The sequence below is a fragment of the Oreochromis niloticus genome, linkage group LG7 (genome assembly GCF_001858045.2).
Source record: "Oreochromis niloticus isolate F11D_XX linkage group LG7, O_niloticus_UMD_NMBU, whole genome shotgun sequence".
Lineage (NCBI taxonomy): Eukaryota > Metazoa > Chordata > Actinopteri > Cichliformes > Cichlidae > Oreochromis > Oreochromis niloticus.
In genome coordinates this window covers 33652461-33667828 of record NC_031972.2, presented here as the reverse complement: position 1 = coordinate 33667828, position 15368 = coordinate 33652461, and the positions used below count along the sequence as shown (strand labels likewise).

Here is a 15368-nt window from a genome sequence, read left to right as displayed (position 1 = left end):
ACGCCTTTTTTATTACAACAAAATAATTTTTTCTCTTGTTGACAGATCTTTGGCATTTTTTCTGGGAGGCCCCCTTATAAGGGTTCTTTAACCTATAACCTTTCTTCCCTACAGCTTAGATTTTGTCTCATGACCCTCCACACCACACCTTTGGAATCCAAAGTCTGGTATTCTGAGAATTCACTGTCCTAAAATAAAACGGATTTACTAAAATAAATGAAAGCCGTTTAGTGTCTGGGTATGACATTATACAACTAGAATGGAGTCATACTGAAAAACAGTACTGTATTGATTGACAGGAAATAGATCAGACAGTGATCTGATCTGTCATATAAGTTATCTAAGTATACATGCACTGGCAGCTGCTGCCTTTATAGTGCCACACACATATCACATGTCTGCTTGAATAGTTTGTGTAGACATGGAGGACTGACATCTTCTTTCATACAAAAAACATCAGATAATTCTAGATGATGTGTCAAGAGAAAAGCTGTCCTAAAATTCACTTTATTAAAAAAACAAAATTGGATGGAGAAAGGGATCCTGGGTGAATCATTCACTCTAAATGGGAATTAATGATTAATCCAGATTTTGGATTTGTATCCAGATCCGTTGTGGTTAAATGTGCTTCTTACAATTCTCTCTTTTTCTTTTTGGTATTTTTCATGTTTTAAATTTTAAAAACTATTTGACAGTAATTTTAAATTGTGGTTACTGATTTGTAATTACCACTCAATATCATTTTTATGAATGTTTAGTATTTTATGACCTTGTCTTTAAATTACATTCTTTTGCCTTACCAGTCATTAATCTTAATTTCAAACAAAACAGAACAAAAATGCCGAGAATCCTCAGATGACAATAACAGTGTTCCTGTCTAACCTTTTATTATGTTCTTACAACAGGCTAACACATCCTCCTGTGTTAGTTGAATTCCTTTTGAAAATCACAGTCATGCATGTCCTTTGACATAATCAGTAAAGAAAGTGGCAGTTTCTATGATTGTTTTTCCTCCACTTTGCGTTGTTAACATCATTGAGTTAGCATCATATCACCTTGAAACATCCATTCTCCACTGGCCTTTGGCATCAACAAGGAATAGCCAAGAGAACTTTTGCTCACTGGATAGTTTCTTTCTCTCTTTGTTTTTGGTTGACTATTCTCCATAAACCCCAGAGATAAGACAGAAAGAAGAAAGCTGAAGAGGTGTACTTAAAGTAAAAGGTAGACGTATATTTTTAATTCCGTGTATTCATTTTTTTTTTTTCTGATCTTATGATCACTACAATTACTCAAACAATGAGTTTGTGGCACCTTTGGACCCGTATAAGTTTTTCATCAACACACATTTTGTTTTCTCAGTACAACATCAACACAATGACTTAACAGGCTGACATCATCATATTGTAATAAAAAACAATGAAACGAGCGAGTTGCACTCCCTGAGCGCTCTTGTTACTAGGTATAAAGTTTTAGCTCGGCTTGGTAAAGGTATCCAGGATTCTCTACCTCCTTATCTGGAAGCAATACCATTGTGCTCACATCCCATACCACCGCCACCATCTACCTGGAAGCGATGCAGGAGACGGGGTACCCGTGGATGTCGCCTCGCTAAGCAGAGAATCTGGATTTCTTACCTTCCCCGCGATCTTCACTCCATTCGTCAGTCTTTTCTACGACTCCTGGTACCATGGCATGCTCTGGACCTTCTGGACTCTTGGTTGGTTCCCATTGTAAGCTCTTCAAGAGATGCCCTCTTCAATCCTTCCCTCTTCGGGATCTGCGTTGTTGCTGCTGCGGAAGTCTCGACCCAGCTCCCCTCAGGTTGGGTTTAATAAATGCCAGATTGGTGGCAAATAAGACCTTCATTTTGAAGGATTTCTTTTCTTCCCGTGCATTGGAATCCCTCTGTCTGACTGAAACTAGGATTCCACCTGGTGAGTAGAGCGCTTATTCTGAACTACTGCCGGCTGGCTGTGCTTATATTAATGCTCCGAGAACTTCTGGTCGCGGTCACATCTGTTGCCCAGGGAAGCCCCTGGCTAAGGACTTCATGGACTTCATGGACATATGGGTTATCTGTCTGTAACTTACATGTCGAGCATGCTGTATTCTTTGACCATATGCCCATATTATTTGACATGGTGTCTCTTAGTCCTGCTGTTAAATGGGGTGCACCTGTCAGACGCTGTTGTGCCTTTGGCTCAGATACTGCCAAGCATTTTTCTACACTGTTTGATGAAATTGTGTCCAGTCCCTCTGAGTTGCTGCCTCAGATCGATTACTCTTTCATCTCGATTCGGTTAGTAAATCTGTTCTTGATGTTGTTGTTCCTGTAAGACTTAGTGTTGGGTGTAAACCCAAAGTAGGACCTTGGCTAAATGATTCCACTCAAGCCATCAGAAGATAGTGTAGGAGCTGTGAAAGGCGGTGCAAAACTGACAGTCTCTGGAAGCTCTTAAGACAAGCTGGAAAGTATATCAGAGGCCAGTAAATACAGCCAAGAACTGAACTCATTGCTGTAAATTCACATAACCCTCCTGTTTTGTATAACACCATAAATTTTATGTTAAATGCAGAAGATCATCATCAGGGGGGTCCTTTTGTCCCTCTTTGGGGGGATACTCCCACTGGGTTTAAATCTGGGACTCTCCACCATTTGACCTTAGAACTGAAGAAGCTTCTCGGATGAGAGGTGAAACGTCTTCAAGCAACTTAAAGAAATCCAGACACTTTTCTTTGCAAGCTCCTTTGACTACGATGACCTGGATGACTGAGAACCTTCACAGACATGCAGAAGATCATGTTCCCTTGCAGTCTTTTGAGGCTAATACATTTCTTACCTTCTTTGTGGATAACGTTGGTTCTGTTGATCTGGCTGTGCATGTTCCTTGTTCAAGTTTGCTTATTTCTTTTCAGCCAATTGCTCTACCTGAACTAGAAAAGCTTGTATCAAATGCTAAACTGTGTGGTTCTCTGAATGATGTCATTCCTCCCCATTTTCTTAAAGAGGTGTTTCCAACCGTTGGACCACATATCCTGAACTTAACCAATACCAGTCTCTTGACAGGTCAAGTACCGATTGAGTTTAAGCATGCAGTTATCCATCCTTTACTTAAGGATTTCTCAGACATTTCAATAATGACAAACTTCAGATCCATCTCCAAGGTTTATTTTCTGAGTAAGATCCTGGAAAAGACTATTCACATTCAGCTGATGCACTATCTGAATGATTTCCAAACTCCAGAAGCTCTTCAGTCCGGCTTTAAGCCATTTCACAGAATAGAGACAGCTCTCATAAAGGTTATGAATGACATTTTGTTAGCGACGCACTGTGGTAAACATGTATTGCTTGTTTTGTTATATCTGACTGCTGCATTTGACACAGTGCAAGAAGTGCTGTGACTCAGAGCCAGGCATTGTGTTGCTTGTGTTACAGCTGAGCCAGTTCGCAGACGAAGAGACAGGAATACTGGAAAACCTGGAGGACAAGCTTGGTTCCAAGAGCAGAGAGAAAACATTTGTCTTGTTTACCCACAGAGATGATCTGAAAAAAGGATCAATTAATGTGTAGCAGTGTAATAATGAACCTGATCATCTCAAGAACGCTGTTCAATAATGCGGCAATCAGTGTCATGACAACAAGTCTGAGGATACTAACCAGGTCATAGAACTCTTCAAGAAAATTCAAAATCCTGAAAACTATTTTGTGAATTTTAAAAAGAAATCAAAAGACCATGAGTGTTCTGTATGTTAGCATAGATTTATCTGTTGATCAGTGCAAGCAGCAAAACTGACGTACTGGGTTAAATACATTGGAAAAGTCAAATAAAAGAAAACCACTTTCTACATGCTAATTTTAAAAGTACTGGCTTATCACGAGTGATATGTGCAAAAATTCTTAAAGCGTGACAGATGTGTGTGACAGAAGTTTTTTCTCTGATATTTAAATCCTGCATTACTGAGTACATTTTAGTATATATTTATCCCCTTCTTTGCACTAGCCAAACTCTTATGATGAGAATGGAAACAGAAATGATCAGCAATAGTGGATGACGTCACACACTTGTGGTGGCCACATACACCAAAACTTTAGATGCTCCTCTGTGTAAGAGTATGACACTGGACTCATCAGAGTCGGACTCGGACATGGATAAGCTGCCATCCAGCGACACTGAGTCCGAGGAGGAAGATTCACAAGGAGCTGCTCACAATACAGAGAAAAGACATGAAGATCCTCCAAACTATGTCCATAACATTCCTGATGTCCCCGGGTCTCAGAAACAACAACAACAACAAAAGACGAGCTTGAAGTCTGTGAAATCATCCAAACTGAACACCTCATAAACAAAACTTCAAAAGTCCACGGGTGAGAATAACTGTGATGAAGACATCGTCTATGGTCAAGATAGACTGTTTGTGAAAACCATGAAATGTACATTTAAATCGGTAATGAAAGAATATCCACTGCAATAGTTTCTATCTATCTATCTATCTATCTATCTATCTATCTATCTATCTGATATATTCCTGACACATGAAAATTAGATACCAAAGTTCCAAAAGTTTCTGTTATTGGGCGAATACTTTTTGAATTACGCATCATATTTTCCACTTCTAGAATCAGACAAACTGGCTGTTACTGTACCAGGTCCTAAAAATCAAGGATGGGATTACCTAGCCCTCCAGTAGCACTGTGAGGAATGTTATTCCCTTCATCACACATATAACAAAAATATGTAGACCTTTCTTTCATCTGTGAAATAAATGTCATACTCAGTTTACTGATGCTGATGTCACTCCTCTCTCTATGACATAAAAACACCAAAAACAATAGATTAGTTTCCAAGAAAGAAAAAAAATGAAATAAATACATTATATATTGGCTCCCTTCTCTTTGTATCTTGAGTGTTTTTTTTCTCTTCTGCAAAAGGGAAAAATATTCACCTCTTTCCTTTATTACTCTCCGCTAGGTGTCACTGTTATTTCAATTTTCACTACATTAGTCTTCTAATCAGAACATTAGACGTGCTTCTTGTTTCAACCTTTAACATATTATGTTGGGGTTCTGCCAATTAATTTCATGGAGTCATTTCCACTTTGCACACTTTTTTTTTACATGAAAATCATAAACTTTAATTTCACTACATTTATCCAGCTGGTTGCTTTAATGTTTAACATTCAACATGAGATAATCAGTGCTCTGAAAAAAAAAATGACCTTGGATCTCCAGACTACTAGCTTTTGATTTTTAAACATATTTATAATAGATGAAATTTCAAACCTGAGTACAATAAACAAAGGTATTTATATATTTTAAAAAATATCTTTTATGTTTGTTGTCACAATAAGATATACAGTAGATACTTATTGACTTTCTAAGAATTATATACTTTTTATTCAGGAGCCTGTGAATTTGATGAAGGACAGCCGAGCTTGGACTAATGGTGTTCTTAATTCAAGCAGCAGAATTCTGGAGAAGTTGATGTTTATGGATAGAGAGAAAAGATGGGGAAAAAAAGGTTTTACAGGTTTTACATCAGTGTAAAAGAAATGAAGTCTCAATATAGCACATTTCTTCTTTTTTTAATCTCATGCCATCATGTGCATTAATATGCTGACACTTAACTAGCATGTAACTTATACATTTGCAATTATACTTCCCTATAAATATAATTATCCTATCATGAAACAATGATTAACCTCTGTGCCACATTTCCAGCACTTTCCTGAAGAACTTCAGTAGTCAGCTTTAACAAGTAGATTGGGAGCAACGAGCAATTAATTTTTGACATTTCTTTTCCAGACTTTTACTTTTACTGCTGTCTTGTACTGCGTTAGGACGCCACATCCTCCTGTAGCATCACAACCTTTGATTCAGGCTGTGAGAGAATTATTTTTAACACATTCTTTGTGTCACACACCTGTTGAAAGACAAAGGTGTTTTGCTTTGTTAAAATGTTACAAGATGTTCTGAAAAGGCATCACTGACAGTGAGAACATTGTTAAACCGGCATTCATGTTCAACAATAAATGCCTGTAAATGTTTTACTGTCAGCTAAACACAGTCTATATTGTCCTTGGCTTGCCAATACCCTTAAAAGTATGTGAAACTGTACCAGCATTGAAGATGGTGTTTAAAGAGAGTTTGACTGACTGACAACAGCTGTTCAGCAGGATATTTCAAATATTTCACAGGACATTTGTAAGCCTGTCTCACACTCACAAATGGATTTAAAAAATTTAAAAAGTATTTAAAAAAACTACAAAATCTTGCAACTGTTGTTAGAGCAGAATCCAAAATGTGTTAATATGAAAACACAATACTTGTTGATAGACCCCTCAATAACTACAGAGCACCAAAGACTTATAGTGGTGCAGATATGCAGCTTTCCTCAATAAAACACTTAACGCCTACCTGTGTTTCTCAGCAAAAAGGATGGTGAGAAAAACAGGAAAAGGTGAAGCAATGATGGAGGGAATAAAAAGGAAAAAAAGACCAACAAACACAACTTACTGCAAAATAAAATAAGTCCCAGTTAGGGAACAGGTCACTGACAATTACATACTTTTGATTAATGTCCAAAATAAAGATAATATGAACTTTTGTCATAGCTCTGCAATTCATGGACTGGACAAAGCACTTTTTTAAACATACATCATTCCCCCATTTACACAACCGCAAAGCATGAACCAGAATTACCTTATTATAAGGTTACTAAAACTTTAACAGTGAAATCGATATCTTCAGCACTGTAACTAGACTAACAAATAGTTAAATCTCTCTTGAGCCCTGTATTCCTTTATATCTCAGTTGTGAAATAATAGATGTCTTTACAGTTAAACTGTTAATTAAAAAAGTTTTTAAAAAAGTCCTACTGCTGTCCTAGACGCACTCCAGGGCAACAAATTGAGGTTTTGCCTAATTTGCACTGTCCCCTTAAAATATTTGTTCAGTAAGAGCGAGAGAAGTACAGGGGTTTTTATTTCCTTTTTTGTGTGGTGTTGAGTGAAAGAGGAGTTGTTGCTGGACCATATCTGGATGCAATGTGGGTTCCTGACAAGGCATCAAGTTGGCAGGAGGAACTGGTTGATCTGCAGGCTTCATGAATATACACAGTTACTGGCAGGAACTTACTAACGCAACAGCTCACCAGGGCGTTTCACACTGGCTCTCATCCAAAAATAACAAACACTGCTTAAAAATAATAATATTAAAAATTCTTATAAAATAACACAACATACCTTAGACAGAAGTGCATTAAAAACACAACATAGGAGTGGTGCGCATTATTTAATGGACTTAGAAGCTTTTTTTGTACAATAAAATAGCATTTTGAGCATCATTATAGCTTGAATATTTAAAAAAAATCTCAGTCTTAATAGAATTTTTTTTTAATAGACACTGTATTTTTTGGACCGGATTATAAGGCACATTAAGCAAAACAAAACAGTCAGATAAGTCAAACTTTACTCAACTCATTCTTCTTGCTTCCTCCACTTCTGTACCATTGATTCATTAATGTTGAATTCTCTCGCAGCTGCTCTATTCCCATGTTGTTGCAGTATATTAATGACTAACCTCGTATTGTGGATAGATTATCTCAGTTGTTCTCCTGACTGAAGTTTGGTCCGTTTACAGCATCCTGCCATGAGAGCTAACTTCCTGCTAACTTCTAATTCCGTTTTTAATAAATTCTGTTTTCATGGATGCCTGGATGTTAAACTTAATTGTTACACTTGGTAAAACAGCAACGCTGATCATTTTATTAAATGTGAAAGAATTTAGACAGTTTTTAACTCTCAGTGATGCTGCATTATTTGTTTGACTTTGGGACCTGAAGCGGATGGCGTTTTAGACACAGATTACGCATAATGCTCCGACAATCCATCAAGTGGTGCGGCTTCGCAGCTTAACAAAGCCGTACTAAAACATTTTTTGACAGATTTTTGAGCGCCGTGTACCACATAAAATCGGTTTGAGGTCAATAAGCACAACCAGAATTCATACATAAGGCGCACCAGATTATAACGCGCACTGTCAATTTTTGAGCAAATTAAAGGATTTTAAGTGCGGCTTATATTGTGGAAAATACGCTACATATAAAAATCACAACAGCACAATTCACTTACTAGACCCTCAAAAACAGATCATAAAATAATATACTTATATGGTATAATCTGCTTATGTTTATCAGAGAGATCACAGTATAAGATAAATGAAAAAAATAGGGAACCAAATCTTGTGATTAGGAATTGGCTTTTGCGTCTCAATCCAAGTATGAATCAGATTATATTTGTTGCTTGCAATTTTATGTCATTCCTGCTAGGTTAAATATAACCTATAACGTCAATACACTTGATATGTTTGTGATTTTTATTTTTATTTTTTTAAAAAGGACTTAAGCTACATCTGTGAAATGCAGGAGCCTGTGGCCATATTTCTCCACCAATTTGTACAGCACTATGATTCCCTGATGTTACCATCCTTACTTAATCATTCATATGAGTTGTTGATAGATATTTTTTAGACAAAATTCCCCAAATAGATGTTAGAGATTGACTTTGACAGTGGCTGGAGAACTAAAGAACAGAAACTGAAACGTTTTAAAACTTTTTTTATTCAGTGAAAACAATCTTGATTTCATAAATGTTATAAAATTCATGCTTGAGGTTATTCAGTAACCTTATGCATGAATATCATATAAATATAACTTCTACAGAACATTTAACCCTTCCTAAACTTTAACAGTTATTATAAATATGATACTTTTTTACTTTTTAACTAATTTTAAAGTAGAAACAGGAAACACAAAGTGTAATGATGTGTATGGATTCAGAAATTAAACAATCAGCCACAGAAAAATTCATGTGAAGACATTCCCACTAATTTAAATATGAATGACACAGCAGAATGGAAACTGATTTAAAATAAATGAAGGATCAAATTTTGAAAATTATAGTTCTAAACCATTTATGGCTAAACTGATTTTACATTTAGATAAGTAACATATTTTATTAAATGACAGCTGCTTTATTTTACGCCAGATTAAGACCCCACGCTTGAGTGGTTCTAGTCGTCGTTATCTGAACCCAAGACGGTCTGGAACAAGATGATTCTCTGCAACAGTTCAGCCATGAAGGTTACGTTGTTAGCGAGGTATTCAGTGTCATATATGGCTTCATGCTGCTGCAGAATTCGCTGTGCCTTCTCAAACATTTCATCGGTGTAGTGTGTTTCTCCATTTGCTGCCACCATGTCATCAATCTTTCTGAACAGCTCAACAACCTGAACTCTGTTCCAGATGTTTTTGTTATCGAAGACATGGTACCTATTACCGCACCTGTTCAGCAGCTCTCTGAGCTTCTGGTGGCCAGTTCTCAAATAGTCATGTATGGTTATCTTCTTGTTTGTTAGTTTGTCACCATGAGTAAACAGAATCATCATGTAGTTTGATGCGTCAGGTCCAAAGAGTTTCTCCAGGGCATCCACACAGTTTTCTTCTTCTTTGGTAAACCTGCCAATCTGAAGGACCAGGAGGAAGACATGAGGGCCGGGAGTGGAGATCTGGATGCATTTCGCGATTTCTTTCTTTATACTGTCTGCAGTTTTAGATGTATCCAGAAGGCCAGGTGTATCAACCAACTTGACATTTCTAGTGCACTCAAGTTTAACTGCCTCACAGTGCACTGTCACTGACTCTGAACTCTCATTAGACTTAAACGTTTCTTTGCCAATAATGGTGTTACCAGCAGCACTTTTCCCGACACCAGTTTTCCCAATCATCACAATCCTCAGTGGGCAGCCTACAGAAAGAAATATCTACTGTTATAATTGTGTGGATCACAAGCATAATCTTAACAGCATTAAAAATTCAACATGATATTTTAAAAACACTATAAAAAGGAAATCTAAATAAAAGAGCTAAGTTTACCATCAGGGATTGATGAACTGTGACCCATCTCTGCTCTTGGCTCTTTGGCAACTGAACAGAAAGCCGCTCTGACGCTCTGAGTGGTTTGATTTGTTGTTCAGCAGTTCCCTGCACTCCTCCTACTGGGTGGACCTAACCTCTCAGCCTATATCAGCAAGACTGCATCTGAATTCAGATTCTGTTGAAACCTGCACGCGGTTCATCTTTAAGCAGCTGACAAGATGAGTTCTGCTGGTTCTCCAAGTAAGCAACTCTTCCTTAATTACTTTTGTCACATTTATATACCCCCTTCATATTTCCATAAAGATATCAGAAATGATTTAATCTTGAACATGAGAAGCTCTAATGTTACCTAAAGTCCTTAATTCAAGAGATATTGATTTTTGATCAAATGATATAGAGACATGAAACTTTGGAAGAGTGTAGCTGTGATCAAATAGGAGGGTATATCTGAAGTTTGTTGCTGTCCAACCCTTGTCCAACACAAAGTTAGCTGAAACAAAAACTGCTCTCCTTAACAAAGAATATTTCCCAGTGCTGTTTTGTTTGAGCTACAGACGCACCCTTGGTTAAATTTTCCTCTGGAACTATTCAATTTTTATTTTTTTGCCTTGTTCCATTGGTATCTGTGAGAGGATTCTTGGACAGTACCGGGAAAAGAAACACCTCTTTGTAGCATTGTTGCTTTATTATTGGAACACTGTGACATGAGCATCGAATTTTCATGAAACAAATGACTCCAATCTTTAATTCCATCCTTCATATTAATTTTAACCACACACCTGGAAATTGTGAAGTGAAAAGTATACAACATTTTGAAAAATACTCTTGCATTTTGCTTCTACAGATCACCCTGCCAAGACTACTATCATTCTCTTTGGAAAGAAGGAGGGCTTGAAGAAGAAAATTGAAAGTGAAATCTTCAAAAATCAGAGAACTGTTTCCAAAACATGTAATGACATTTTTGTGAGCGAGAGCGAGTCATTCAAAATCATAAATACTCCTGATTTTTTGGATGACAAATACCTGGACCCAGATCAGAAGATAATTGATTTGATGGCACTTTCTGATTCTAGCCCTGATCTGTTAATGTTGGCAATTGATTCAGAGGACACAGGGCAAGTGGAAAAAGTAGATGCTCAAATTGACAAACTTGAACATATCTTTCGAGGAACTGTCATAAAACACTTAGTCATCATAGTAGATAATGGCAAGAACAAGAATAAACTCAACTTGAATCACGATAAGCTATTCTATATCCAGGAAGATGTGAATAAAAACCTGCCTGATCAGTGTCAGGAATGGTTAACTGATCAGCCACTCCAGTTTAAAACTGAAAACTACATTCAATACGCTGTGAAACAAAGGAAACAATATTTTGAAAGCACAAGGTAAAAGAAAATTCCAGCTTTTTTCAATTGGTTAGCCAGTCCTATTTTCTTTACAGCTAGCTTGTGTGTGTTTATTTTCTCATAAGTTGTTTCTGAGAAAAGAAACGTTTCGATCATGTAGTTGCAGTACCAATACATAATAACACTTTAGAAATATAAGGATAAATGCTTCTGATATCAGTTTTACTAAAATAACAAAACCAGTGCAGCCTTCAGCAAAAGTCCTTTACTATATAGTAACTGCAATCGCCTTCAGAATGTAGAATGATTGTTTTTAATGTAGCCTAATGCTACAAGCAATCTACTAGACAGCCTGCCAAAGTAAGACAACAACTCAGGAACAGGAAAATCCAGTTTAAGAGCACAAACAGTAATTATTTTAGGGATCTTATAATAAATGGAAAAAAATGCTAATAAAAACAAATTTGGTCCCACATTATAATGAAGTCTTTGTTTAAGTTTTTTTTTCTTTTTTCCCTACCAAGTGACTTAAATAAACAAAAGTAAATTCATGCAGTCTCTAGACCAATCAATGACCCCTGTGCAACCACCAATCGCTAGGAGAAAATGTGTATTCCCCACCCAGTCTGTGAGTTGTTATAGGCTACTGACACCAGCTTATGTGCAAACTAGACAAATTTTGTCTTGAGAAGGAGGGAACTGTGCAGTCCTCTATACCTTTTTGCAATGGCAGCCAGCACCCTCCATACTCCATAGTTTTGCCTAGCAACCAGGGGTCACAGAGCGAAATTAGTTATACAGATGATTTACATTTTAAATATCTTTTTCAAGGCCCCACAACAATATCAAGCCATTTTTTGTATCACAACATGCTAAAATCAAATGTACTGCTATATCCCTAAAGCATGCAGAGAGACACACACACTTTGCTTAAAACACGTGGAACCACCTTTTTAACCTAAGAAGGGCAGACAGCCACAATCACTTCATACACTTCAGCTGGTTCAGTGGTGCAATTAATCATACCAGGTTTGTTTAATCCTGAGAAAACTACACATTTTTTTGCAGCTACAGTGGGAACAACTCTAAGATCTTCAAATTATGTCTTAAGGAGGGAATTTTTTCTAAATTTTTACTAGAGTGAATAAATACAAATGCTGAGTACTGCATGTAGTTCTGGTATAGCTGGGTTGAGTCTGTAAAAATTGTAAAAGTATCGAGTAAGCTCTCGAAGGTTAGAGGTTAGAATTTAAAATAGAGTTTATGTGTGTTTATGTTTTTTATTTGAGAAAATCCAGTGAAAACACTATTAAAAATTAGCTAATTAAAAAATATTTTTCTTGTGAAATTTTAAGTTTTGTTAATGAAATATATCTTATATCTGCAGTGATTATAATTATTATTTCAGAAATGAATGTTCTCCTGATCACCATGGGGCAAGAGGTGAGTCTGATATCCAAATATGAGTGTGGTATTTGTAAGCCAGTTTCTTTTAAACTACATTTTATGATATAATAAACAATTACACTAACCCTAACCCAGGAACTGAAACCACCATTGTTCTTCTGGGAAAAAGTGGGACAGGGAAGAGTGCATCTGGAAACACTATCCTGGCTGCTGGAAACTCCCAGCTGGATTCAACTTTTGAATCTCGTCCGAGCTCCACACCAGTCACCAACAAGTGTGAGGAGAAGAGGGCACAGATATTTGGGACACAGATTAGAGTGGTTGACACTCCAGATTTCTTGAACAACGAGGAAGATGTAGACAATGCACAAATAGAAGAGTGTAAGAGGTACTGTCAGGAAGAACAGTGTGTTGTGTTACTTGTGATACAGCTCGGCAGGTTTACAGAGGGTGAGAATGAAATATTACATAACCTGGAGAAACATCTTCAGAGGAAGATCAGGGAGAAAACAATCCTCCTGTTTACACATGGCGAAGATTTCAACGGTGATTTGAAGGAGTTTATTGGCGAACGGTCTCACCTCAAGTACATTGTGGGAGCTTGCGGTAATCGTTGCCATGTATTCAAGAACACTGTTAAGGACTCTAAGCAAGTCTTTTCGCTTTTCATGAGCATTTCTAAAATTGTTCCAAATTTCACACCAAAACAGCATTCACCGTGCTCTTTGTTGTAGTGTTTGCTGACTTACGTCACAAGCCCAAACAACACATACCTGTTTGTGTGGCAAGCTAGCGTGTAATCTTTTGAAATTCTGTGAACCTTTTGTATATACATATAATGTGACATCTCTTTAATCACAGCATTTGAAACTTCAAGTATTTCTACTCTATGTGATTTTTACTTCTGTCACTCTTCAACTTTTGGGGAACTTTTAAATAGAGAAGATTTTTTTAAATGGTCTAGAGAATATAAGAAAAGCTTGTTTTTAAGTTTTGCTGTGGAATGACGTGTTTTAAGACACAATGTTTATGGGTAAAACAAGATGTTATAGCCATGTTTATATCTATATAGACCAAAAGACGAATATATTAAATAATAAACTCAGCAATAAAATATAATAAAAAACAGCAATCTTTTTGAGTCTAGTTACTGAATGTCTGTGTTCTGCCCTGTTGTGTAGATTTCATCTTTAAACCACATAATTTTATGATTACCTGTTATTATTGGCATTTGATCACATATAAACCACTTCCTAATTGGAGAATCAATTTGTATGTTTAAAAAAATGTTGCCAAAACTGTTGCCACAGTGAACATAAGCAGATATGTTCACTGTGCTGGATAGTGTAGTGGTAAGACTACACACCTTTGGAGCAGGAGTCAGAAGTTTGATTTCCCCCAGTGTCCAGTAAGGTCCTGGCTAGGTTCCCCCCCCCCCCGCCCCCGCCCCCAAATGCTAAAAACCAAGCCCTGGAATGGCGCGGCTATGTCTGCAGCCTGTCCACAGCTCAGACACAAGCATTTCACTACATGTTGTACTCTATAATTGTGTATGTGACAAAAAAAGGTTGTTTGGTTGTTAATATGTTATCAGTAAATCTGTGGTGTTCGTTGACATGATGTTTAGGAAGACTGTTAAAAATTATTCTAATGTAAAAAAAAACATAACTAATTTTAAAATTTTTAAACTCTTTAAACAATGTATACTTTATCATTTGAAATTTCATTTTCTGCAACAAAACTGTTAGATTTTACCAACAACCTTCCCACTGATTACTAAGACATTCATGTAAATGAAATTTGAGTGTAGTCAAACTACTTGCTTTTTAGAAAAAAAGAGAAAAGGGTAGTGTTAACCTAAGCTAGTACAGATCTGGATAAGATAATGTAAAAATACAGTGGTACAATAATGAAAGGTCTTGTCTCAATAAATTACACCTGCAGTATAGTATAATGGGGACACAAATTTATTTATATACAACCCATTTCAAATGGAGGTTGTGTAACTTAAAACTCTTATACAATGTGACTGTATGGTGCATTTACAAAAATAAATGAATGAATGAATGAATGAATGAATTGAATAAATTTAAAGAAAACACTCTTACAGAGGTGCATCTAAATTCTCTATGTAATAGCTTGTTTTTAGATATTAGTAAAACATACCACTGTTGAGATCAACAGGAGAGAAAGTTGGTTAGCTGACATTTCCAGTGACTACCACTTGCCACATGTAAGTGCTCAGTTAAAAAACAATAAAGAAGCTCTGTGTGGAAGAAACAGTAGATGAAACAATTTTTCAGGGAAAAAAATGAAACAAGTTATTTAAACATCAGATCTTATTTTTCCTTTAACATCTTTTTAAATGAATAGGTCATGACCAATGACTGTATATTACTTCATCCATTTGCTCCCATTTCCTTTTGGTCTTTTCTTTTTTAGACTTTTACTTTTGTCTTAGTTTTGTTGGGTTTGGGCTACAAAACTACTTGGTGAGGTGTAGTTTGAGTTCACATGCACATACTGATAGTCCAGTAATTTCATGGCATCTATTTCAGGCTTTCATGTACTTCTTTTTCATGTCTGTCCTGTCTGTCACAAAAGCTGCTGAAAGATTATGCTAAAGAGCCTTTTGGTTTGTTACAATGTGACATTAAGGAGTTCTAAAACTGTA

The 15368-nt window shown here is 36.5% G+C and overlaps 2 protein-coding genes across 3 annotated transcripts; one reads left to right on the top strand and one right to left on the bottom strand.

The window, feature by feature from the left end:
* Positions 1 to 8618: 8618 nt before the first annotated feature.
* Positions 8619 to 10002, bottom strand: LOC100700261 (GTPase IMAP family member 7-like). The gene is made up of 2 exons (XM_003440054.4): positions 9936 to 10002; positions 8619 to 9807 (listed from the first exon to the last, which is right to left on the bottom strand). The coding sequence occupies exons 1-2, from the start codon at positions 9961 to 9963 to the stop codon at positions 9074 to 9076; spliced, it is 762 nt and encodes a 253-aa protein (XP_003440102.1). The 5' UTR covers positions 9964 to 10002; the 3' UTR covers positions 8619 to 9073.
* A 125-nt stretch (positions 10003 to 10127) lies between these two features.
* LOC100710470 (GTPase IMAP family member 8-like) lies at positions 10128 to 13813 on the top strand. Of its 2 annotated transcripts, none has more exons than XM_005470517.3 (4): positions 10128 to 10178; positions 10783 to 11326; positions 12696 to 12730; positions 12830 to 13813. In XM_005470517.3, exons 1-4 carry the CDS (start codon positions 10157 to 10159, stop codon positions 13426 to 13428), a joined length of 1200 nt encoding a protein of 399 aa, XP_005470574.1. In that variant the 5' UTR covers positions 10128 to 10156; the 3' UTR covers positions 13429 to 13813. The 2 variants fall into 2 exon arrangements, with proteins under 2 accessions (XP_005470574.1, XP_019216877.1); XM_019361332.2 differs by having other exon boundaries at positions 12675 to 12730.
* The last annotated feature ends 1555 nt before the right edge of the window (positions 13814 to 15368 follow it).